Source organism: Panulirus ornatus, chromosome 43 (genome assembly GCF_036320965.1).
Source record: "Panulirus ornatus isolate Po-2019 chromosome 43, ASM3632096v1, whole genome shotgun sequence".
Lineage (NCBI taxonomy): Eukaryota > Metazoa > Arthropoda > Malacostraca > Decapoda > Palinuridae > Panulirus > Panulirus ornatus.
The window spans coordinates 34,275,549-34,302,066 of record NC_092266.1 but is presented as its reverse complement, the minus strand read 5'-3'; the positions used below and the strand labels follow the sequence as shown (position 1 = coordinate 34,302,066).

Below are 26,518 nucleotides of genomic sequence, written 5' to 3'. Positions count from 1 at the left end.
GGCCCTATAGACTTTTCCATGATTTACCCCAGACGTTTCACATGCCCTGGTTCAGTCCAGTGACAGTATGTCAACCCCAGTATGCCACATCATTCCAATTCACTCTAATCCTTGCACACCTCTCATCCTTCTGCATGTTTAGGCCCATATTGCTCAAAATCTTTTTCATTCCATCCTTCCACCTCGAATTTGGTCTCCCACTTCTCCTTGTTCCCTCCACCTCTGGCACATATATCCTCTTTGTCAACCTTTTCTCACTCGTTCTCTCCATATGTCCAAACCATTTCAACACACCCTCTTCTTCTCTCTCAATCAAGATTTACTCATATATATTATTTATTATTATTTTTTTTTTTATTACACTTTGTCGCTGTCTCCCGCGTTTGCGAGGTAGCGCAAGGAAACAGACGAAAGAAATGGCCCAATCCCCCCCCATACACATGTATATGCATACGTCCACACACGCAAATATACATACCTAAACAGCTTTCCATGGCTTACCCCAGGCGCTTCACATGCCTTGATTCAATCCACTGACAGCACGTCAACCCCGGTATACCACATCGCTCCAATTCACTCTATTCCTTGCCCTCCTTTCCCCCTCCTGCTTGTTCAGGCCCCGATCACACAAAATCTTTTTCACTCCATCTTTCCACCTCCAATTTGGTCTCCCTCTTCTCCTTGTTCCCTCCACCTCCGACACATATATCCTCTTGGTCAATCTTTCCTCACTCATCCTCTCCATGTGCCCAAACCACTTCAAAACACCCTCTTCTGCTCTCTCAACCACGCTCTTTTTATTTCCACACATCTCTCTTACCCTTACGTTACTCACTCGATCAAACCTCCTCACACCACACATTGTCCTCAGACATCTCATTTCCAGCACATCCATCCTCCTGCGCACAACTCTATCCATAGCCCACGCCTCGCAACCATACAACATTGTTGGAACCACTATTCCTTCAAACATACCCATTTTTGCTTTCCGAGATAACGTTCTCGACTTCCACACATTCTTCAAGGCCCCCAGGATTTTCGCCCCCTCCCCCACCCTATGATCCACTTCCGCTTCCATGGTTCCATCCGCTGCCAGATCCACTCCCAGATATCTAAAACACTTCACTTCCTCCAGTTTTTCTCCATTTAAACTCACCTCCCAATTGACTTGACCCTCAACCCTACTGTACCTAATAACCTTGCTCTTATTCACATTTACTCTTAACTTTCTTCTTCCACACACTTTACCAAACTCAGTCACCAGCTTCTGCAGCTTCTCACATGAATCAGCCACCAGCGCTGTATCATCAGCGAACAACAACTGACTCACTTCCCAAACTCTCTCATCCCCAACAGACTTCATACTTGCCCCTCTTTCCAAAACTCTTGCATTTACCTCCCTAACAACCCCATCCATAAACAAATTAAACAACCATGGAGACATCACACACCCCTGCCGCAAACCTACATTCACTGAGAACCAATCACTTTTCTCTCTTCCTACACGTACACATGCCTTACATCCTCGATAAAAACTTTTCACTGCTTCTAACAACTTGCCTCCCACACCATATATTCTTAATACCTTCCACAGAGCATTTCTATCAACTCTATCATATGCCTTCTCCAGATCCATAAATGCTACATACAAATCCATTTGCTTTTCTAAGTATTTCTCACATACATTCTTCAAAACAATCACCTGATCCACACATCCTCTACCACTTCTGAAACCACACTGCTCTTCCCCAATCTGATGCTCGGTACATGCCTTCACCCTCTCAATCAATACCCTCCCATATAATTTACCAGGAATACTCAACAAACTTATACCTCTGTAATTTGAGCACTCACTCTTATCCCCTTATATATATATATATATATATATATATATATATATATATATATATATATATATATTATTTATTTATTTATTTTGCTTTGTCGCTGTCTCCCGCGTTTGCGAGGTAACGCAAGGAAACAGACGAAAGAAATGGCCAAACCCACCCCCATACACATGTATATACATACACGTCAACACACGCAAATATACATACCCATACATCTCAATGTACACATATATATACACACACAGACACATACATATATACACATGCACACAATTCACACTGTCTGCCTTTATTCATTCCCATCGCCACCTCGCCACGCATGGAATAACATCCCCCTCCCCCCTCGTGTGTGAGGTAGCACTAGGGAAAGACAACAAAGGCCCCATTCGTTTACACTCAGTCTCTAGCTGTCATGCAATAATGCCCGAACCACAGCTCCCTTTCCACATCCAGGCCCCACAAAACTTTCCATGGTTTACCCCAGACGCTTCACATGCCCTGCTTCAATCCATTGACAGCACGTGTGCTGTCATTGGATTGTGTGCCACATTGTTCCAGTTCACTCTATTCCTTGCACGCCTTTCACCCTCCTGCATTTTCAGGCCCCGATCACTCAAAATCTTTTTCACTCCATCTTTCCACCTCCAATTTGGTCTCCCACTTTTCGTTCCCTCCACCTCTGACACATATATCCTCTTTGTCAATCTTTCCTCACTCATTCTCTCCATGTGACCAAACCATCTCAACACACCCTCTTCTGCTCTCTCAACCACACTCTTTTTATTACCACACATCTCTCTTACCCTATTATTACTTACTTGATCAAACCACCTCACACCACATATTGTCCTCAAACATCTCATTTCCAGCACATCCACCCCGCACAACTCTATCCATAGCCCACGCCTTGCAACCATATAACATTGTTGGAACCACTATTCCCTCAAACATACCCATTTTGCTTTCTGAGATAACGTTCTCAACTTCCACTCACTCAACGCTCCCAGAACTTTCACCCTCTCCCCCACCCTATGATTCACTTCCGCTTCCATGGTTCCATCCGCTGCCAAATCCGCTCCCAGATATCTAAAACACTTCACTTCCTCCAGTTTTTCTCCATTCAAACTTACCTCCCAATTAACTTGTCCCTTAACCCTACTGTACTTAAAAAAAGTAATACAAGATAAAATTGTCTCATTCCCAGATGACCAAGTTATATCAGACAACCAACACAGTTTGCAGAATAGAAGGTCCTGCCTGACAAATTTGCACACAAATTTTTAAAGTTTATTTATCAGAATTGGGACAAAAAGATACCATCTGATGTAGTATTTTTAGATTTCCAAAAAAAATTGATAAAGTACCTCACAAGAGACTTTTACATAAACTCAGAGCATACAGAATCAGTGAAGAACTCTGTACATGGATCAGAGACTGGCATAGCGGAAGAAAGCACCACATAGTATTAAACGGAGAAGCCTGAGATTGGCTAAACGTAAAGAATGATGTGCCACAGGGGTCTGTCATAGGCCCAATTCTTTTCATAATGTACATTAATGACCTAGAATTCAGTTGCATATCTAAGATATCCAAATTTACTAATGATATTAAGTTAGGAGGTAGGGCTGTAAGCAGTGGGATTGCAAAATGATTCAAAAAGATCTTAACTTACTAGTAGAGTGGTCAGACGGAGAGCAATTTAGTTTAATGTGAACAAATGTGAAAAGTTATGCACTTTGGAGACAAGAATATATGTTATGACTACAAACTTTGGAAACTCTAAGTAAAGTAAATGAAGAAAAGGACCTTCGATTTGTCATTAGCAACAATCTGAAGTACACTAGATAGTGTCAAGCAGCAGAAAAATAAGGGAACCTTATGTTAGGTTTCATAGCCAGGAACATAGATTACAAGACACCATAAACAATTTTCACACTTTATTGTTCTCTAGTATGATCACACCTTGAATATGCAGTCCAGTTTTGGTCCCCAAACTTTGGAAAAGACGAGGGAAAATGAGAGCAAGTACAATGACGCTCAACAAAATTGATCCCATCCCTTAGAAATCTGGCATACAAAGAGAGGCTGAAATGATTAGGTCTCTTCTCCCTTAAAAAACAGACTTTGCGGCAACTTAATTCAAGTGTTCAAAATTCTAAACAAGTTTGATGACGTAAATCACAAACATCTTTTTGAAATACAAGAAAATACAGTTACCAGGACAAATGAAATAAAACTCAAAGCTAAAAGATGTATGGACATGGGAAAAGCTTCTTTTCTTATAGTTGTGTTGAGCACTGGAATAAGGTACCATCAGATGCAGTGAATGTTAAGAGTGTAGACACCTTCAAAAGTTCTTTAGACAAATATTTTATGAATTCAGGTATGCTTTGAGAAAAATGTCAGAAATAAATTGTATGAATGACAGAAGTAATGGGACAGTGGAAGGTTAATGTACAGCAGTGGGGAGTCGGTGATAGCTTAAAAACCTGCAGAGCGGAATTACATTTTCTTGTCAAGTTAAACTTTTTTAACCATACAACTCAGTCATGGGCTGATCAGGCCTCCTGTTGTCTGTCTTTCTCATGTAAACTCATGTAAACCACACTCTATATTATCTCACATCTCTCTTACCCTTTCATTACCTACTCGATCAAACCACCTCACACTACATATTTTCCTCAAACATTTCATTTCCAACACATCCACCCTCTTCTGAACACCTTTATCTATAGCCCATGCCTCAACTACTGTTCCTTCAAACATACCCATTTTTAATTTCCGAGATAACGTTCTCTCCTTCCACACATTCGTCATTGCTCCCAGAACCTTTGACCCCTCCCCCACCCTGTGGCCCACTTTTGCTTCCATGGTTCCACTTGCTGCTAAATTCACTCCCAGATATCTAAAACACTTCTCTTCCTCCAATTTTTCTTCATTCAAACTTACATTCCAATGAACATGTCCCTCAGCACTACTGAACCTAATAATTAACCTTGCTTTTATTCACATTTACCCTCTACTTTCTCTTTTCAGTCACTTTTCCAAACTCAGTTACCAACTTTTGCAGTTTCTCACTCATATCAGCCACCAGTGCTGTATCATTGACAAACAACAACTGACTCACTTCCCAAGCCCTCTCATCCCCAGCAGACTGCATACTCGCCCCTTTCTCTAAAACTCTTGCATTTACCTCCCTAACCACCCCATCCACAAACAAATTATACAACCATGGGGACATCATACACCCCTGTGGCAGACTTACCTTCTGGGAACCAATCACCCTCCTCTCTTTCTACTCGTATACATGCCTTTCATCCTTGGTAAAAACTTTTCACTGCTTCTGGTGGCTTACTTCCCAAACCATATATTCTTAAGACCTTTCACAAAGCATCTGTATCAGCCCTGTCTTATGCCTTCTCCAGATCCATAAATGCTTCATACACATACATACATACATACATACATACATACATACGTACGTATATTTTAACCCTCTATGGATGAACATGATGAATTCATCATGCAACAAATTATTGGATCGAGCTTGCTGTATATAGATATTTTCCCACCTCCGTTGGTATCAAGAAATGTGTCAGGACTTGGGGAGACTCTCATAAGGTGCTGCAGGATGATTGGTCATTACTTAGTTTAACCACATCACTCGGCTCACTTATCTGTAAATGGCATTTGCTGGTGGATTTTTTTTTTTACATCTGTTCGACCTGAATGAGATTTCAGGGATATCTGACACCTGTTCCAACAGGAACTTCCTCAAGGGGGTGCCCACAGCAGTAGAGTCTCCATAACTAGTGAACTCCAGTGCCACATTTTATCCTGTGATGCCTCACCTTGAATAGGCCACTGACTACTTCTACCTAATGCTCCTTCCTAATGTTTCTACCCACTGTTTTAACCTAATGTCCTGCCTAAATGTTCCCTCTTACTATTGTTATCTATTGCTTCCATCATTTTGCCAAAAGGCATGGTTAGCACGTAGTGCTCATTGCAGGAAAATCTAGTTACAAAGAATGAGCTGTGTGAGTGAAGTGTTGTCAAGTGTTATGTGTGACAAGGAGAGTTTGTATGTTTGTTGACAGAATGCCAGTGGTCTATGTGAGTGAGGAAGAGAGAAATAACAGGTACCTGGCTCAGAGTAGTGCAACTTGACAACCACTTAAGTGCTAGCTCACTATGCAGCCATCACTATCCCTCCTGATGCTCTGGTGGGTATTACTGGTAATATACCTCCCTAGTTGTTGGCTGCCTACAAACTGCTACCTACATTAGTACTGCGTGCTTCATTGTCAATTCTTTCTTCTCTAATTGTGTTGTTTGAAATGTATAAGTGCTGTAGATTCATTGAAACTGGAGGAAATTTGAGTTGTATTGGTACTTCATTTTGTTTCAGTATTCATGAGGTTTAATTTCAAGAGAAAGGTTTCTCCAGCCACATTACAGTGAAGTACTTGCATTACAATTTCACCGCTTTTAACCGGTTACACACTTAAGGCATCACTTATGACAACATTATTCCATGTACAGTATCTGCAGACTCAACTGCCTCTATTGTGCATTTTAGAACTCTGACAGCATTGTTAATCATATCCCTTAATTTTCAGTGTTCATTTGTGTCTTACAGCAAAAGTGATTTTGTGAGGGCATAGCGATTGGTTTCAGGGATGTTGTCCTTCACCTTGAAGGCAGCCAATGACCAGGGATCTATGTTAATGGTGCTACCAGTATAGGTATCAGGAGGGTGTTTGATAACTACACAGTGAGCCAACACTTCAGCGGCTGTCAAGTGTTACTCCTTTATGCCTGATTGCTGCTTTATCTCTCTACCTCACCCACATGTTGGCAGCTGACTTTCGGTCCACAAACATAAGATATCTTCTCCTGCATACCACTTGACAACACATAAGTTACACTGCTCATTCCTTGTAACTCTGCATTTTCCTTTATTTGAGTGAGAGAGCTTCTTGATTTATTTAGTGAGGGAAGGATTGATCTTGACCCTAAGGAATATCTCATGTTTGAGGGACACTGTCCATGGTAGAATTGGCTTTTCAAAGCCTACATTTTGGCTTTCCCCTCTAGGAAGATTCATATGGGCACCCATGACTGGCAAAGGGTAGGAATGCCCAGTTCCATTTGGAAATTACATGATTTTTTAATAAGATTTTAATGCATGTTCATTACCAATAAAAGTCACCAAATTTGGTATCAGGCATTATTTTAGATCTCTGATTTTGGTTTTGCTTCCCTGGGAAAAGCCCTGTGAACACCTGTTCTCACAGGCTGGCAAAATTTAGGCACACCCAGTTGCTTGTGGTAGACTTGCTAACCTGCTTCCCTATAAGATTAATTGATATGTTTTAGATGCTGAATGACAGATTTTTTATTTCATTCTGATTTGTATGCAGCCTAGATGAATTAAACACATATTGACTAGTGAACAGTAAGTAACCTGTGTCTGGAACTAGAGGAGAGTCTGTTTTCGTAGAGATTACATGATTTGCATTGCATCAGATATATTAAAGATGTGACTGAGAAATTTAAACTTTTTTTGTAAGGTATTTGAGAACATCTGGAAAGAGATTCCTTGGTTGGTTTTCATGAGAAAAAATTGACCAGTACACAGGCAGATTACTGAGTGGTGAAATATTGGTTTGGAAACATGCATACTGTACAAAGAAATAATGACTAGAATACACAAAAATTGACACAAGGTGTTTCTCCACAGACTGGCATGGCAAGCTCTTGGGTCCATGAGCAGAGAAGATGCTAAACAGCAGTTTATAGACAAGCTTAGTGACTTGGTCCCAACCTTCCGTCCATATGTTGAAGCTTTGTGGGCAGACAAATTGGAGAAGGAGAGACTAGCGTAAGTAATGGAATTATGATTTGGTTTCCCCTGTATTTCAATTTCTTAAAGGGGAAACAGAAGAAGGAGTCAAGCGAGGAGTGCTCATCCTTCTCGAAGGCTCAGATTGGGGTATCTGAATGTGTGCGATGTAACCAAGATGAGATGAAAGGAGAGATAGGTAGTATATTTGAGGAAAGAAACCTGGATGTTCTGGCTTTGAGTGAAACGATGCTCAAGGGTAAAGGGGAAGAATAGTTTGGAAAAGTCTTAGAGTAAAGTCAGGGGTTGGTGAGAGGTAAAGAGCTAAGGAAGGAGTAGCACTACTCCTGAAGCAGGAGTTGTGGGAGTATGCGATAGAGTGTAGAAAGTAAATTCTAGATTGATGTGGGTAAAACTGAGAGTGGATGAAGAGATGGGTGATTATTGGTGCTTATGCACCTGGTCATGAGAAGAAAGATCCTGAGAGGCATGTGTTTTAGGAGCAGCTGAGTGAGTATGTAAGCAGCTTTGATGTACGAGACCAAGTATTAGTGATGGATGATTTAAATGCGAGGGTGAGTAATGTGGCAGTTGAGGGTATAATTGGTGTTGGTGTTGTGAATGGAAATGGTGAAGAGCTTGTGGATTTTCGTGCTGAAAAAAGACTGATGATTGGGAATATCTGATTTGAAAAGAGAAATATTCACAAGTATACATGTGTGAGTATGAGAGATGGTCAAAGGGTATTATTAGATTACGTTTTAATTGATAGGCGTTTAAAAGAGAGACTTTTGGATGTTAATGTGCTGAGAGGGGCAGCTGGAAGGATGTCTCATCACTATCTTGTGGAGGCGAAGGTGAAGATTTGTAGAGATTTTCAAAAAATAGGAGAGAATGTTGGAGAGAGGAGTGATTAGAGTAAGTCATCTTGGAAAGGACACTTGTATGAGGAAGTACCAGGAGAGACTGAGTGTCGAATGGCAAAAGGTGAGAGCAAATGATGTGAGGGGAGTGGGTGAGGATTGGGATGTGTTTAGGGAAGCAGTGATGGCATGTGCAAAAGATGCATGTGGCATGAGAAAGGTGGGAGGTGGGCAGATTAGAAAGGGCAGTGAGTGGTGGGATGAAGAAGTAAAGTTGTTAGTGAAACAAAAAGGCATTTGGACGATACCTACAAGGAAGGAGTGCAAATGACCGGGAGATATATAAAAGAAAGCAGCAGGAGGTCAAGAGGAAGATGCAAGGGTTGAAAAAGAGGGCAAATGAGAACTCGCATGAGAGAGTATCATTAAACTTTAGGGAGAATGAAAAGATGTCTTGGAAGGACATGACTAACGTTCTTGAGACGAGAAAAAATGCAAACATCAGTGAAGGGGACAAGGAGAGAAGTATTAACAGGTAGTAATGAAATGAGAAGGAGATTGAGTAAGTATTTTGAAGGTTTGTTGAATGTGTTTTATTAGGGTGGCAGATGTAGGGTGTTTTGGTTGGGGTGGTATTCCAAGTGAGAGGGTCAGGGAGAATGATTGGGTTAAGAGAGAAGAGTTGGTGAAAGCTGTGCTGATGATGAAATCCGGCAAGGTGGCAGGTTTGGATGGTATTTCAGTTGAATTTATTAAGAAAGAGGTGGGTGACTGTATGGTTGATTGGTTGGTAAGGATATTCAGTGAATGTATGGATCATTCAGTGCCTGAGGATTGGTGGAATGTGTGCATAATGCCATTGTACAAAGGTAAAGGGGATAAAGGTGAGTGTTTAAACAACATAGGCATAAGTTTTTTGAGTATTCATGGGAAATTATATGGGAGGGTATTGATTTAGAGGGTGAAGGCATGTACAGAGCACCAGATTGGGGAAGAGCAGTGTGATTTCAGAAGTAGTAGAAGTGTGGATCAGGTGTTTGCTTTGAAGCATGTGTATGAGAAATCATTAGAAAACCAGATGGATTTATATGTAGCATTCATGGATCTGGAGAAGGCATATGATAGGGATGATAGAGATGCTTTGTGGAAAGTCTTAAGAGTATATGTTGTGGGAGGTAAACTGCTAGAAGCAGTGAAAATTTTTTACCATGGATGCAAGACGTGTACGAGTAGGAAGAGAGGAGAGTGATTGGTTTCCAGTGAATGTCGGTTTGTGGCAGGGGTGTGTGATGTCCCCATGGTTGTTTAATTTGTTTTTGAATGGGATGGTTAGGGAGGTAAATGCAAGAGTTTTGGAGAGAGAGGAGAGTATGCAGTTTGTTGGGGGTGAGAGGGCTTGGGAAGTGAGTCAGTTATTGTTCGCGGATAATCCAGCTCTGGTGGCTGATTCGTGGGAGAAACTGCAGAAGTTGGTGACTGAATTTGGAAAAGTGTGAGAAAGGAGAAAGTTGAGAGTAAATGTGAATAAGAGCAAGGTTATTAGGTTCAGTAGGGTTGAGGGACATGTTAATTGGGATGTAAGTTTGAATGGAGAAAAATTGGAGGAGGTGAAGTATCTTAGATATCTGGAAGTGGACTTAGCAAAGGTTAGAACCATGGAAGTGGAAGTGAGTCACAGGGTGGGGGAGGGTGTGAAGGTTCTGGGAGCGATGGAGAATGTTTAGAGGGAGAGAACATTATCTCTGATAGCAAAAGTGGGTATGTTTGAAGGAATAGTAGTTCCATCAATGCTCTATGGTTGCGAGGCTGGGCTATAGATAGAGTTGTATGAAGGACGTGTTGGAAGTGAAATGCTTGAGGACAGTATGTGGTGTGAGGTGGTATGATCGAGTAAGTAATGAAAGGGTAAGAATGATGTGTGGAAATAAAAAGAGTATGGTTGAGAGAGCTGAAGAGGGTGTGTTGAAATTGTTTGGACTTATGGAGAGAATGAATGAGGAAAGATTGCTGAAGAGGGTATGTGTGTTAGAGGTAGAGGGAACAAGAAGTGTGAGACCAAACTGGAGGTGGAAGGATGGAGTGAAAAACATTTTGAGTGATTGGGGCCTGAACATACAGGAGAGTGAGAGGTGTACAAGGAATAGAATAAATTGGAACGGTGTGGTATACTGGGGTCAATGTGCTATCAGTGGACTGAACCAGGACATGTGAAGCGTCTGAGGTTGGAAAGGTTAGTGGGGCCTGGATGTGGATAGGGAGCTGTGCTTTCAGTGCATTACACACGACAGCTAGAGACTGAGTGTGGATGAATGTGGCCTCTTTTGTCTGTTATCGTGGTGCTACCTTGCCGAAGCGAGGGATGGCATTGCTGTTTCCTGTAGGGCGGGGTAGCGACGGGAAAGGATGAAGACAAACAAGTATGAATATATACATGTGTATATATTCCTTTGAGTTCCTCCTGGACTCGTAGGAAAATCTTGATCGCGCAAAATTGTGATCCTTTCCAACATGTGTATATATGTATATTTCTGTGTATGTGAATGGATATGTATGTAAATGTTGATAAGTATATGTGCGTATATGGGCAAATGGATTTGTATGTAGCATTTATGGATCTGGAGAAGGCATATGATAGAGTTGATAGAGATGCTCTGTGGAAGGTATTAAGAATATATGGTGTGGGAGGCAAGTTGTTAGAAGCAGTGAAAAGTTTTTATCGAGGATGTAAGGCGTGTGTACGTGTAGGAAGAGAGGAAAGTGATTGGTTCTCAGTGAATGTAGGTTTGCGGCAGGGGTGTGTGATGTCTCCATGGTTGTTTAATTTGTTTATGGATGGGGTTGTTAGGGAGGTAAATGCAAGAGTCTTGGAAAGAGGGGCAAGTATGAAGTCTGTTGGGGATGAGAGAGCTTGGGAAGTGAGTCAGTTGTTGTTCGCTGATGATACAGCGCTGGTGGCGGATTCATGTGAGAAACTGCAGAAGCTGGTGACTGAGTTTGGTAAAGTGTGTGGAAGAAGAAAGTTAAGAGTAAATGTGAATAAGAGCAAGGTTATTAGGTACAGTAGGGTTGAGGGTCAAGTCAATTGGGAGGTGAGTTTGAATGGAGAAAAACTGGAGGAAGTGAAGTGTTTTAGATATCTGGGAGTGGATCTGTCAGCGGATGGAACCATGGAAGCGGAAGTGGATCATAGGGTGGGGGAGGGGGCGAAAATTTTGGGAGCCTTGAAAAATGTGTGGAAGTCGAGAACATTATCCCGGAAAGCAAAAATGGGTATGTTTGAAGGAATAGTAGTTCCAACAATGTTGTATGGTTGCGAGGCGTGGGCTATGGATAGAGTTGTGCGCAGGAGGATGGATGTGCTGGAAATGAGATGTTTGAGGACAATGTGTGGTGTGAGGTGGTTTGATCGAGTAAGTAACGTAAGGGTAAGAGAGATGTGTGGAAATAAAAAGAGCGTGGTTGAGAGAGCAGAAGAGGGTGTTTTGAAATGGTTTGGGCACATGGAGAGAATGAGTGAGGAAAGATTGACCAAGAGGATATATGTGTCGGAGGTGAAGGGAACGAGGAGAAGAGGGAGACCAAATTGGAGGTGGAAAGATGGAGTGAAAAGGATTTTGTGTGATCGGGGCCTGAACATGCAGGAGGGTGAAAGGAGGGCAAGGAATAGAGTGAATTGGAGCGATGTGGTATACAGGGGTTGACGTGCTGTCAGTGGATTGAATCAAGGCATGTGAAGCGTCCGGGGTAAACCATGGAAAGCTGTGTAGGTATGTATATTTGCGTGTGTGGACGTGTGTATGTACATGTGTATGGGGGGGGGTTGGGCCATTTCTTTCGTCTGTTTCCTTGCGCTACCTCGCAAACGCGGGAGACAGCGACAAAGTATAAAAAAAAAAAAAAAAAAAAAAAAAAAAAATGGGCAATTATGTATTTTATATATCATTAATGTGTACATGAGTGGATGGGCCATTCTTTGTCTGTTTCCCAGCACTTCCTTGCTGATGTGGTTGCTGATTCATGTGAGAAACTGCAGAAGCTGGTGACTGAGTTTGGTAAAGTGTGTGAAAGAAGAAAATTAAGAGTAAATGTGAATAAGAGCAAGGTTATTAGGTACAGTAGGGTTGAGGGTCAAGTCAATTGGGAGGTAAGTTTGAATGGAGAAAAACTGGGGGAAGTAAAGTGTTTTAGATATCTGGGAGTGGATCTGGCAGCGGATGGAACCATGGAAGCGGAAGTGAATCATAGGGTGGGGGAGGGGGCGAAAATCCTGGGAGCCTTGAAGAATGTGTGGAAGTCGAGAACATTATCTCGGAAAGCAAAAATGGGTATGTTTGAAGAAATAGTGGTTCCAACAATGTTGTATGGTTGCGAGGCGTGGGCTATGGATAGAGTTGTGCGCAGGAGGATGGATGTGCTGGAAATGAGATGTTTGAGGACAATGTGTGGTGTGAGGTGGTTTGATCGAGTGAGTAACGTAAGGGTAAGAGAGATGTGTGGAAATAAAAAGAGCGTGGTTGAGAGAGCAGAAGAGGGTGTTTTGAAGTGGTTTGGGCACATGGAGAGAATGAGTGAGGAAAGATTGACCAAGAGGATATATGTGTCGGAGGTGGAGGGAACGAGGAGAAGAGGGAGACCAAATTGGAGGTGGAAAGATGGAGTGAAAAAGATTTTGTGTGATCGGGGCCTGAACATGCAGGAGGGTGAAAGGAGGGCAAGGAATAGAGTGAATTGGAGCGATGTGGTATACCTGGGGTTGACGTGCTGTCAGTGGATTGAATCAAGGCATGTGAAGCGTCTGGGGTAAACCATGGAAAGCTGTGTAGGTTTGGGCACATGGAGAGAATGAGTGAGGAAAGATTGACCAAGAGGATATATGTGTCGGAGGTGGAGGGAACGAGGAGAAGAGGGAGACCAAATTGGAGGTGGAAAGATGGAGTGAAAAGGATTTTGTGTGATCGGGGCCTGAACATGCAGGAGGGTGAAAGGAGGGCAAGGAATAGAGTGAATTGGAGCGATGTGGTATACAGGGGTTGACGTGCTGTCAGTGGATTGAATCAAGGCATGTCGGGCGTCCGGGGTAAACCATGGAAAGCTGTGTAGGTATGTATATTTGCGTATGTGGACGTATGTATATACATGTGTATGGGGGGGGTTGGGCCATTTCTTTCGTCTGTTTCCTTGCGCTACCTCGCAAACGCGGGAGACAGCGACAAAGTATATAAAAAAAAAAAAAAATATATATATATATATATATATATATATATATATATCCCTGGGGATAGGGGTGAAAGAATACTTCCCACGTATTCCCTGCGTGTCGTAGAAGGCGACTAAAAGGGGAGGGAGCGGGTGGCTGGAAATCCTCCCCTTTCTTGTTTTTTTTTTTAGTTTTCCAAAAGAAGGAACAGAGAAGGGGGTCAGGTGAAGATATTCCCTCTAAGGCCCAGTTCTCTGTTCTTAATGCTACCTCGCTAACGCGGGAAATGGCAAATAGTATGAAAAAATATATATATATATATATATATATATATATATATATATATATATATATATATATATATATATATATATATATATATTTTTTTTTTTTTTTTTTTTTTTTTTTTTATACCTCGTCGCTGTCTCCCACATTTGCGAGGTAGCGCAAGGAAACAGACGAAAGAAATGGCCCAACCCCCCCCACACACATGTACATACACACGTCCACACACGCAAATATACACACCTACACAGCTTTCCATGGTTTACCCCGGACGCCCCACATGCCTTGATTCAATCCACTGACAGCACGTCAACCCCTGTATACCACATCGCTCCAATTCACTCTATTCCTTGCCCTCCTTTCACCCTCCTGCATGTTCAGGCCCCGATCACACAAAATCCTTTTCACTCCATCTTTCCACCTCCAATTTGGTCTCCCTCTTCTCCTCGTTCCCTCCACCTCCGACACATATATCCTCTTGGTCAATCTTTCCTCACTCATTCTCTCCATGTGCCCAAACCATTTCAAAACACCCTCTTCTGCTCTCTCAACCATGCTCTTTTTATTTCCACACATCTCTCTTACCCTTACGTTACTCACTCGATCAAACCACCTCACACCACACATTGTCCTCAAACATCTCATTTCCAGCACATCCATCCTCCTGCGCACAACTCTATCCATAGCCCACGCCTCGCAACCATACAACATTGTTGGAACCACTATTCCTTCAAACATACCCATTTTTGCTTTTCGGGATAATGTTCTCGACTTCCACACATTTTTCAAGGCTCCCAAAATTTTCGCCCCCTCCCCCACCCTATGATCCACTTCCGCTTCCATGGTTCCATCCGCTGACAGATCCACTCCCAGATATCTAAAACACTTCACTTCCTCCAGTTTTTCTCCATTCAAACTCACCTCCCAATTGACTTGACCCTCCACCCTACTGTACCTAATAACCTTGCTCTTATTCACATTTACTCTTAACTTTCTTCTTCCACACACTTTACCAAACTCCGTCACCAGCTTCTGCAGTTTCTCACATGAATCCGCCACCAGCGCTGTATCATCAGCGAACAACAACTGACTCACTTCCCAAGCTCTCTCATCCCCAACAGACTTCATACTTGCCCCTCTTTCCAAGACTCTTGCATTTACCTCCCTAACAACCCCATCCATAAACAAATTAAACAACCATGGAGACATCACACACCCCTGCTGCAAACCTACATTCACTGAGAACCAATATATATATATATATATATATATATATATATATATATATATATATATAATCCCTGGGGATAGGGGAGAAAGAATACTTCCCACGTATTCCCTGCGTGTCGTAGAAGGCGACTAAAAGGGAAGGGAGCGGGTGGCTGGAAATCCTCCCCTCTCATTTTTTTTTTTTTTTTTTAATTTTCCAAAAGAAGGAACAGAGAAGGGGGCCAAGTGAGGATAATCCCTCAAAGGCCCAGTCCTCTGTTCTTAACGCTACCTCGCTAATGCGGGAAATGGCGAATAGTATGAAAGAAAGAAAGAATATATATATATATATATATATATATTTTTTTTTTAACTATTCGCCATTTCCCGCATTAGCGAGGTAGCATTAAGAACAGATGACTGGGCCTTTTTTGGAATATCCTCACCTGGCCCCACTCTGTTCCTTCTTTTGGAAAATTAAAAAAAAAAAAACGAGAGTGGAGGATTTCCAGCCCCCTGTTCCACCTTCCCTTTTAGTCGCCTTCTACGACACGCAGAGAATACGTGGGAAGTATTCTTAATCCCCTATCCCCATATATATATATATATATATATGTTAGATCTGGCAGCAGATGGAACCATGAAAGCAGAAGTGAATCATAGGGTGGGGGAGGGGGCGAAAATCCTGGGAGCCTTGAAGAATGTGTGGAAGTCGAGAACATTATCTCGGAAAGCAAAAATGGGTATGTTTGAAGGAATAGTGTTCCAACAATGTTGTATGGTTGCGAGGCGTGGGCTATGGATAGAGTTGTGTGCAGGAGGGTGGATGTGCTGGAAATGAGATGTTTGAGGACAATACATGGTGTGAGGTGGTTTGATCGAGTAAGTAATGTAAGGGTAAGATAGATGTGTGGAATTAAGAAGAGTGTGGTTGAGAGAGCAGAAGAACGTGTTTTGAAATGGTTTAGGCACATGGAGAGAATGAGTGAGGAAAGATTGACCAAGAGGATATATGTGTCGGAGGTGGAGGGAATGAGGAGAAGTGGGAGACCAAATTGGAGGTGGAAAGATGGAGTGAAAAAGATTTTGAGTGATCGGGGCCTAAACATGCAGGAGGGTGAAAGGCGGGCAAGAAATAGAGTGAATTGGATCGATGTGGTATACCGGGGTTGACGTGCTGTCAATGGATTGAATCAGGGCATGTGAAGTGTCTGAGGTAAACCATGGAAAGTTCTGTGGGGCTTGGATGTGGAAAGGGAGCTATGGTTTCGGGCATTATTGCATGACAGCTAGAGACTGGGGCCTTTGTTGTCTTTTCCTATCGCTACCTCGCACACATGAGGGGGGAGGGGATGTTATTCCATGTGTGGCGAGGTGGCGATGGGAATGAATAAAGGCAGACAGTGTGAATTGTGTGCATGTGTATATATGTATGTGTCTGTGTGTGTATATATATGTGTACATTGAGATGTATGGGTATGTATATTTGCATGTGGGGACGTGTATGGGGGTGGGTTGGGCCATTTCTTTCGTCTGTTTCCTTGTGCTGCCTTGCAAACGCGGGAGACAGCGACAAAGCAAAATAATAATAATATAATGATAATAATAATATGTTAGATAATTATGCATGTGCTGAAGTTTTACTAGCTAGCATTGTTTTTCATGCTAGGTTAATCTGAATTTTTGTTGACCATTATATAATGTGTTTGTACTTATGGGATGGAGTTATATAATTGTTGGTCACCTTCTCTTTAATTTTCTCTGCTGTCATACATTTTTTTATTTCAGTATTCTCTCCACATTTCCAGTCTTCTTTAACAGATCTTTTGCTCAATTTTATAGTATGACCTCTTTTGGTTCTAGCATCTTTTGTAGAGGTTTTTGCTGTCTACATCTTCAAGCTGGCTTAAAACTTAAAGTTTGTGATTAGGTCACCCCTTACTCTTCTTTCGTCCATGGTTAACAAATTTAAGGCTTCATACCCATCACTTTAATTGAACCCTCTTAATTCTAGTTCTGTTGTTGCCTTCCTTTGACCTCTGTCAGAACTTTATGTATCTTGAAGTGCAGTGACCAACCTTGAGACTATTTGTTTTATAAAAGATACACTCAACATGCAAAGGTTCTTAGTCATGGAACTGATAATTTGGTAAAGTGGAAAGTTAACACCTCATAGTAGAACATCAGCTTAGGATACTGTGTGCAAAGAAATAATATATTTGATATAGATTTACAGGAATGACCTCTAGTATGTTTCCACAGGAGAGAAGAAGATGAGAGAAAAAGAGAAGATGAAGAAAGAAGAAAATTGGAAGAGGAAGAACAGAAAAGAGAGGAGGAGGAGAGAAAAAAGCAAGAAGAAACAAAGTAAGAATCACATAAGTCTTGGTAATATTCATGATCTGATTGATAACTAGGGCTGGTGGTATCAGTGTTTCATGCATTTTTTTGCTAGTAGGCTACAGGAGAATAAGAATTTTGATGATAGGGAAACACAATACAGAATGGCAGACATGACTTCACCATAATAAATTTAGTTTGAGAAGACCTTTAAAGTAGTTAGGACATGATTTCACGGTAATGAATATAGGTTTAAAAGACTTTTAAAGTAGTTAGTTATGTAGTGTTGCTAGCATGGTGAATAGTATGAAGTCTGTTTTGGAATAAAGAAAAATAGATGATATACATCCTTTGATTCCAGACGACAGATACAAGAGGCCCTGAATCAGCAGACTTATGAGCAGTTCCGCAAATATGCTGAGCAGCAGTATCCTGGCAACCCTGAACAGGTGAGTTGCTGTTGATAGTGATGTAATGATAATAATCATCAGAGTCATTTGTGACCTCATGATATCGAAATGATGTGTCTTTTGGTTTGGTTACTTTATTTTCAGAACTATCATTTTTGATGGGAAGTTTGTAATCCTGTATTTGTAAACATTCCCTTTTCCAAGCATCATTTACATGTTTCTTTGAATTATATCTATGCTCAGAAACAGTGAGAAGTTTTTATTGAGTGTAAGGCATGTGAGTGAGTATATTAGATAGGAGGGTGACTGGTTTTAGGTGAAGGTTGTGGCAGGGGTATGTGATGTCACCATGGCATTTTTTTTTTTTTTTTTGTATATTATGGCTGGGGTGGTAAGGGAGGTAAGAGGGGTGAGTATGCAGTCTGTAGGGTGTGGGGGAGCCTGGAAACTGAGCTGGCATGGTAAGGAAGGTAAATATGCATCTTGGAGAGAGAGTTGAGTATGTAGTCTGTAGGGTGTGGGTGGCCTGAGAACTGAGTTAGTTGTCTTTTGCTGATGACATAGCACTGGTGGCACATGAGTGAGCAGCAGTAGAATTTAGTGTCTGAGTTTGGGAGAGTGCGTGAAAGGAGCAAGTTGAGAGTAAATGCGAATAAAAGCAAGATTATTATGTTTAACATTGCAGAGGGACAGTTTAGTTTGCTAAGGGTACTTGAGTGGACATGGCAACACGTGGAACTATGGAAGCAGAAGTAAGCCATAGAGAGGGTTAGGGGCAAAGGTTCTGGGAGCATTGAGGAACGTATGGAAATGAGGGCAAGTAAGGTCAAAAATGGGTATATTTGAAGGTATAGTGGTCCCAATGCTTTATGGATGCAAGACATGGGCTGTAGATGAGAATGTGAATAAGAGGGTGGATGTGTTGGAAATGAAATGTTTGAGGACAGTATGTGGTGTGAAATGGTTTGACTATGTAGATAATAAAAGGGTAAGACAGTTTTGATAATAATGCGAAAGTAATAAAATAGTAAGGAAGATGTGTTGTAATATGTGTAAGTAGTAAAAGGGTAAGGGAAAGGTGTTGTAATAAGAAGAGTGTGGTAGAGAGTTGAAGAGGATGTTCTAAAATGGTGTGGAAATATGGAGAGTGAGTGAGTAGGGGTCGACAAAGAGGATGCATTTGTGTCAAAAGTGGAGGAATAAGATAGGGAAGATCAAATTAGAGATTTTTCTTAATCCATCTATTTCTTTCTATATATCTGATGCCTGTTCCCTCCTGATATTTACACTCATTATTCCCACTCTGTAATTGCAGTAAGGTACAGGAATAACTTCAAATGATTTTTTGTCTATAAACAGTCTCTTTCCCATTCTTTAGTAAGTATAAGTGTTAGCATTAGGAACATGTATAAGTGTTAGCATTAGGAACATGTAGCGCTTTTTTCTATCCAAGGTGAAACTGTCCCATGAACTGAGAGATATCCTGATCTCCATGAGTCAGAATCTTGTAATCCCTCACCCTCTTGTAAGGATGATAGCCCTTCACCCTTCACTAACCACCCATTCACAGGCAGCTGCATAGCTTGCTACAGGTTTGCCTCTGCCATTTAGAAGGCCCCACCAACTGTGTGTAACTGGTGTAGCTGGTGATTTTACAAACTTTTACCTCTTTTGCTGTTATGTAGAAGACTAATGAATCATGTTGATTCTAACAAGCAATGATTTATAAGATTAAACATGGTAATAAGTTTTTGGTGTACAGCATGTGAAATAGATTAAGAAACATGCTCAGTGGCAATTTACATGGCACTTGGCCCTTACTCTTGCACTTTAAAGTGCATTGTGCTGAAACATGTACAATATGTAAGCACATTACATTGGTGAAAGTAGTGAATAAAACATACTTTTTTAGAAAATTTTTCACTTATATGAATGTCTTTGAAATTTCTAGGTATGATGCATATTTAAACATTTTAAGAAGCATTTTTTTTTTTCAGTTATATTAATATCTTTGAAATATTTAAGTATGATACATATTTTTGAACATCTTCAGAAACATGAATTTTGAGGATTGGAAAGGAAAATATAAATGTGACATGAACAGGTTCATAGGCTGGATTAGGTATGTACAGATTGTGAACTGTATAGTTATTCCCTGCATAATGGCAAATTATGAATTAGGAAACCATTTCATTTAACTGAAATCTATAACTTGCTTTGATGAAACATTGAATCAGTAACTTATGAATTTCCATTTACTTGTCTAATAGTACAAAACAAAAATCATGAAATTTGATTGCTGATAGAGAAGAATGATAATAGAAATAAATATTACTTGATGATCCAGCTAGGCATATAAACAGAAGTGTTGTTTTTGTTCTACTGTACACTGTTAATAGTGTGGTGGGGTAGATCAGGTGTATATAGCCCCTGAACATCACTTATGCACATCCTTGATATATACCCAGTGTGCTAATCTCTTTAAGTGTAACTACACTGCATGTAAAAAGAATTAGTTATGCAGAGAGTGTGGCACTCCTTCACAGTAGCTCCATCAAATCTCTCAGAAGACCACCATAGTCCTTTCACTCTGGATGAGGGAAAAGAAACCCTTCCTTTAAAGTGTCTGTAGGTAAAAGAAAATCTTCCTCTTATTTCTTATGTCACCATGAATATATTATGATACTTTTCTATGATAACCAAAGTGTAAAAATCATTTACATGCACTTGGATGTATACCCTCAGTAAGCCATCACAGGGGGGCCAGTTACTGCAGCCACACGTCAATATTCTATTGCATTTTCCTTGTTTCTGCCACATCAGTACCATATGATTGATGTAAGGCTTTCGACTGTTTGGGTTAACACATAGTAGATCATATAGATGTCTGTTTTGCCTGATATTAATGAAATTTTGAATGAGAAACTTGAAAAGTCCATATGAACTCTATTTACATCTACTTCCCTGCTGTGTTAGTGTAACATCATACTCCTCCATCTGACAGCTGAGGATAGTTTGACCTATAGGCCTTTTGTTTTCTCTCATATGGGTGAGGCTTATGACCTCAGGCAACTTTCTCTCACCATGTCGGTGAATTTAGCACAGTCTTAAAGGTGCCAAGTTTAAAAGTTTGCGTGAACAAAAGTAGGATCTCACTACAAAATGGTTTATAAATGGAAGACGGAACTTAGAGTAAAAGAATTTAGCTGTGATAATCATAGTTCTTGGTAAGTGTTTAAACTTGCAATTTTTTACACTTTGTGCCTTTTGTGGTATTATCAATGATATTTCACTGAAACACTGTCAAAATTGTTATACATCTGCACAGAAAATTTTTCAGACTTAAGATTTTTTTTTCTCATGGCCGAATTTTTTTTCTGTAGGAACACTTCTCCAATTATGTATATAAAGGGAGTCCATAGGAAAATGAGTGCCTAATTTAATTGTGCCATGCCTAACCCTTTTGGTGCATAGTTGGTCTCCCCAGTATGATAGAAATATTTTTTTTATTATGACAATATGCAGAAAGTATAAGTATATTTTTTTAAGAATAAAGACTTAATTGTTGCTAGATTAGGTAGAACACAATTACAGGAGTGGCCTGTCCTACATATGCAAGCTGTGTTCACTTACATTTCAACTTTATATATATAATTAGATGCATAAAACTATCAAAATTATTATTCTTTTTCCCATGAATGAACAGTTAAACTTTTATGATTTAGGAAAAATACATTGTTTACCAGATTGGACATTCCAAAATAGGCACAACAGGGATCAGTAGTGGATGCTATGGGTGGTGATGGGTGTCACATATGCAAATTCCTAGAAAAGGCACATAGCCTTCCACTATGGTCATTAGCAGGTTACTGAGGCCTTCAGGCATCATTAGTGACTCATCGTTGGTTTAGGTTGCCATCTATGGCCATCTAGCATAGTTTGAAATGCATGCAGAATTCAGCTTTGAAATGGAAAATTAAGCTTTTAGTTTCACATTCATAGTACTGTTCTATGTAACAGTAGATTGACGTCCATGACACCAAAAGGGGGAATAACCAATTTCTTAGGAACATATATTTAATCCATTAAGCAGGAGACACCTGTAGTGTTGTAGAAAACACTACAGGGTTCCTCTGACAACTGTTTACTCTTTTGCCATGGATTCAAAGGGTAGTAAAATGAAGCAAATGTGGGAAAGTATATTATTGAGACTATTCTGTAAAACAACACGTGAGTTGCCAGCCTTCCCCTGATGTAGACTGACCCAAAACTGGAGGTTGATAAACTAGCACTGCTGCAGATGGGAAGATTTGAGGTTTAAGGGTTGGAAAACTAACTTCAAAATTTGAGTTTAGGACTTCATAGAGTGGTATAACCAGTATTTTGATGAGGGTATCAGTTATTCTTGCTTTCAAGTTCTAATGGATTAATGAGACTGAAGTAGTTCATGAATGTTGCATTTCTCAATTGAAACTGGTCTCTCAAAGTTGAATTTAATTTCTTTTGTTTTTCACAGCACTTTTCATACCTTTCTTCATTAAAAATTTTTTTTAAATTTGCCTCACACTTTTGCAGCAAGGAGTCTTAATCAGACAGTTACAAGATCAACATTATCAGCAGTATATGCAGCAAGTCTACCAACAACAGCTTCTCTTGCAGCAGCAGCAACAACAGCAGCAACAGCAGCAACAGGAACATCAAGAGAACAGCATCAAGTAGGAGAAGATACAAATGAACAGGTAATTTTTTTTTTATCCCAAAGTATGAAAAGGGTAAGAATTGAAAAGTGAGAAGAGAGGAGGAAAAATGATTTATGATTTGTGAAGGAAGTGTAAAACTGCCTCTTTCAAAAGGTCAGGTTCCAGCAGGAAAGACATTAAAGGGAAAGAGTTTGAAGGCTTTGTGGTGCAGGGAAGGACACAAATACTTCAAAATCCCACCCTTGAGTTGCCATCTGACACATGGTAATCATAAGATGCAGTAAGTTGCCTACCATTATGTAGCCTAAATGATATCTGGGGCATACAAGCAGCCAGTTATTGGAGGTAGAAACTACATTTGCATCTGTAGAAGAGGGAAGTTTAAAGGGAAGAATGGGAGAACTGACAAGTCACATTATTTAGACAGACTCTGTCAGGTAAGTATGAGAAGTAGTACTATACAAGAATGAATCAATTTTTGTAATCAAACTAGCTATTCAGAAGAGAAGGATTTATGGTATCTGAACAGGACTTCCAATCATTCAGAGGCAAATGTAGCTGTTTGTGTAATATAGGATTTCCAGGATAGGTAGTATGTCATTGTGGTATCAAGTATGTATATTATGTTGATTTATGGACTTATGGAAAAGTTATGAGGATATGGAAAAGTTATGAGGAATACTAAGAAGGGCAGTGAGCAGAAAATGAATTTTATAGCATTTATATCCCCCTGGGGACAGGGGAGAAAGAATACTTCCCACGCATTCCTCACGTGTCGTAGAAGGCGACTAAAGGGGATGGGAGTGGGGGGCCAGAAACCCTCCCCTCCTTGTATTTTAACTTTCTAAAAGGGGAAACAGAAGAAGGAGTCACACGGGGAGTGCTCATCCTCCTCGAAGGCTCAGATTGGGGTGTCTAAATGTGTGTGGATGTAACCAAGATGAGAAAAAAGGAGAGATAGGTAGTATGTTTGAGGAAAGGAACCTGGATGTTTTGGACCTGAGTGAAACAAAGCTCAAGGGTAAAGGGGAAGAGTGGTTTGGGAATGTCTTGGGAGTAAAGTCAGGGGTTAGTGAGAGGACAAGAGCAAGGGAAGGAGAAGCACTACTCTTGAAACAGGAGTTGTGGGAGTATGTGATAGAGTGTAAGAAAGTAAATTCTAGATTAATATGGGTAAAACTGAAAGTTGATGGAGAGAGATGGGTGATTATTGGTGCATATGCACCTGGGCATGAGAAGAAAGATCATGAGAGGCAAATGTTTTGGGAGCAGCTGAATGATTGTGTTAGTGGTTTTGATGCACAAGACTGGGTTATAGTGATGGGTGATTTGAATGCAAAGGTGAGTAATGTGGCAGTTGAGGGAATAATTGGTATACATGGGGTGTTTAGTGTTCTAAATGGAAATGGTGAAGAGCTTGTAGATTTATGTGCTGAAAAAGGACTGGTGATTGGGAATACCTGGTTTAAAAAGAGAGATATACATAAGTATACGTATGTAAGTAGGAGAGATGGCCAGAGAGCGTTATTGGATTACGTGTTAATTAATAGGCGCGTGAAAGAGAGACTTTTGGATGTTAATGTGCTGAGAGGTGCAACTGGAGGGATATCTGATCATTATCTTGTGGAGGCAAAGGTGAAGATTTGTAGGGGTAATCAGAAAAGAAGAGAGAGTGTTGGGGTGAAGAGAGTGGTGAGAGTAAGTGAGCTTGGGAAGGAGACTTGTGTGAGCAAGTACCAGGAGAGACTGAGTGCAGAATGGAAAAAGGTGAGAACAAAGGAGGTAAGGGGAGTGGGGGAGGAATGGGATGTATTTAGGGAAGCAGTGATGGCTTGCGCAAAAGATGCTTGTGGCATGAGAAGCGTGGGAGGTGGGTTGATTAGAAAGGGTAGTGAGTGGTGGGATGAAGAAGTAAGATTATTAGTGAAAGAGAAGAAAGAGGCATTAGGACGATTTTTGCAGGGAAAAAATACAAATGAGTGGGAGATGTATAAAAGAAAGAGACAGGAGGTCAAGAGAAAGGTGCAAGAGGTGAAAAAGAGGGCAAATGAGAGTTGGGGTGAGAGAGTATCATTAGATTTTAGGGAGAATAAAAAGATGTTTTGGAAGGAGGTAAATAAAGTGCGTAAGACAAGGGAGCAAATGGGAACTTCCGTGAAGGGGGCTAATGGGGAGGTGATAACAAGTAGTGGTGATGTGAGAAGGAGATGGAGTGAGTATTTTGAAGGTTTGTTAGGGAGGTGAATGCAAGAGTTTTGGAAAGAGGGGCAAGTATGCAGTCTGTTGTGGATGAGAGAGCTTGGGAAGTGAGTCAGTTGTTGTTCGCTGATGATACAGCGCTGGTGGCTGATTCATGTGAGAAACTGCAGAAGCTGGTGACTGAGTTTGGTAAAGTGTGTGAAAGAAGAAAGTTAAGAGTAAATGTGAATAAGAGCAAGGTTATTAGGTACAGTAGGGTTGAGGGTCAAGTCAATTGGGAGGTAAGTTTGAATAGAGAAAAACTGGAGGAAGTAAAGTGTTTTAGATATCTGGGAGTGGATCTGGCAGCAAATGGAACCATGGAAGTGGAAGTGAATCATAGGGTGGGGGAGGAGGCGAAAATTCTGGGAGCCTTGAAGAATGTTTGGAAGTTGAGAACATTATCTCGGAAAGCAAAAATGGGTATGTTTGAAGGAATAGTGGTTCCAACAATGTTGTATGGTTGCGAGGCGTGGGCTATGGATAGAGTTGTGCGCAGGAGGGTGGATGTGCTGGAAATGAGATGTTTGTGGACAATATGTGGTGTGAGGTGGTTTGATCGAGTAAGTAATGTAAGGGTAAGAGAGATGTGTGGAAATAAAAAGAGTGTGGTTGAGAGAGCAGAAGAGGGTGTTTTAAAATGGTTTGGTCACATGGAGAGAATGAGTGAGGAAAGATTGACCAAGAGGATATATGTGTCGAAGGTGGAGGGAACGAGGAGAAGTGGGAGACCAAATTGGAGGTGGAAAGATGGAGTGAAAAAGATTTTGAGTGATCGGGGCCTAAACATGCAAGAGGGTGAAAGGCGGGCAAGGAATAGAGTGAATTGGAACGATGTGGTATACCGGGGTCGACATGCTCTCAATGGATTGGACCAGGGCATGTGAAGCGTCTAGGGTAAACCATGGAACGTTGTGTGGGGCCTGGATGTGGAAAGGGAGCTACGGTTTCAGTGCATTATTACACGACAGCTAGAGACTGAGTGTGAACGAATGGGGCCTTTGTTGTCTTTTTCTAGCGCTACCTAGCACACATGAGGAGGGAGGGGATTGTTATTCCATGTGTGGCGAGGTGGCGATGGGAATAAATAAAGGCAGACAGTATGAATTATGTACATGTGTATATATGTATATGTCTGTGTGTGTATATATATGTGTACATTGAGGTGTATAGGTATGTATATTTGCGTGTGTGGACGTGTATGTATATACATGTGTGTATGGGGGTGGGTTGGGCCATTCTTTCGTCTGTTTCCTTGTGCTACCTCGCTAATGCGGGAGACAGCGACAAAGCAAAATAAATGAATAAAAATAAACTGACTTCGGTTACATTCGTCCCAGTAGGAAATCTTGTCCAAATATATATTCATTGAAGTAACTGTTACAAGAGATTGAGAGATCTTGGAGCACATTTGAAGGAAGTGGAGTAATACAGTGTTGAGTTGTCAGCATACAATTGCACTTGGTTATCTGTTAAAGGGAAATCATTGAGAAAAGGGAAGGAGAGCATAGGAATCAAAACAGATCCCTAAGGTACTCCAGTTTCGTTGATGAAAGAGGGATAGATTGATTTAATAGT

The 26,518-nt window shown here is 40.9% G+C and overlaps 1 protein-coding gene across 1 annotated transcript in view; it reads left to right on the top strand.

The window, feature by feature from the left end:
* The window catches only part of LOC139762551 (Golgi resident protein GCP60), a 54,483-nt gene that overhangs the window by 9,188 nt on the left and 18,777 nt on the right, over positions 1-26,518 (top strand). The window contains 5 exon segments of the mRNA XM_071687575.1: positions 7,597-7,737; positions 17,515-17,619; positions 17,954-18,041; positions 22,578-22,715; positions 22,718-22,741. Coding sequence (XP_071543676.1) covers positions 7,597-7,737; positions 17,515-17,619; positions 17,954-18,041; positions 22,578-22,715; positions 22,718-22,741 — 496 coding nt within the window.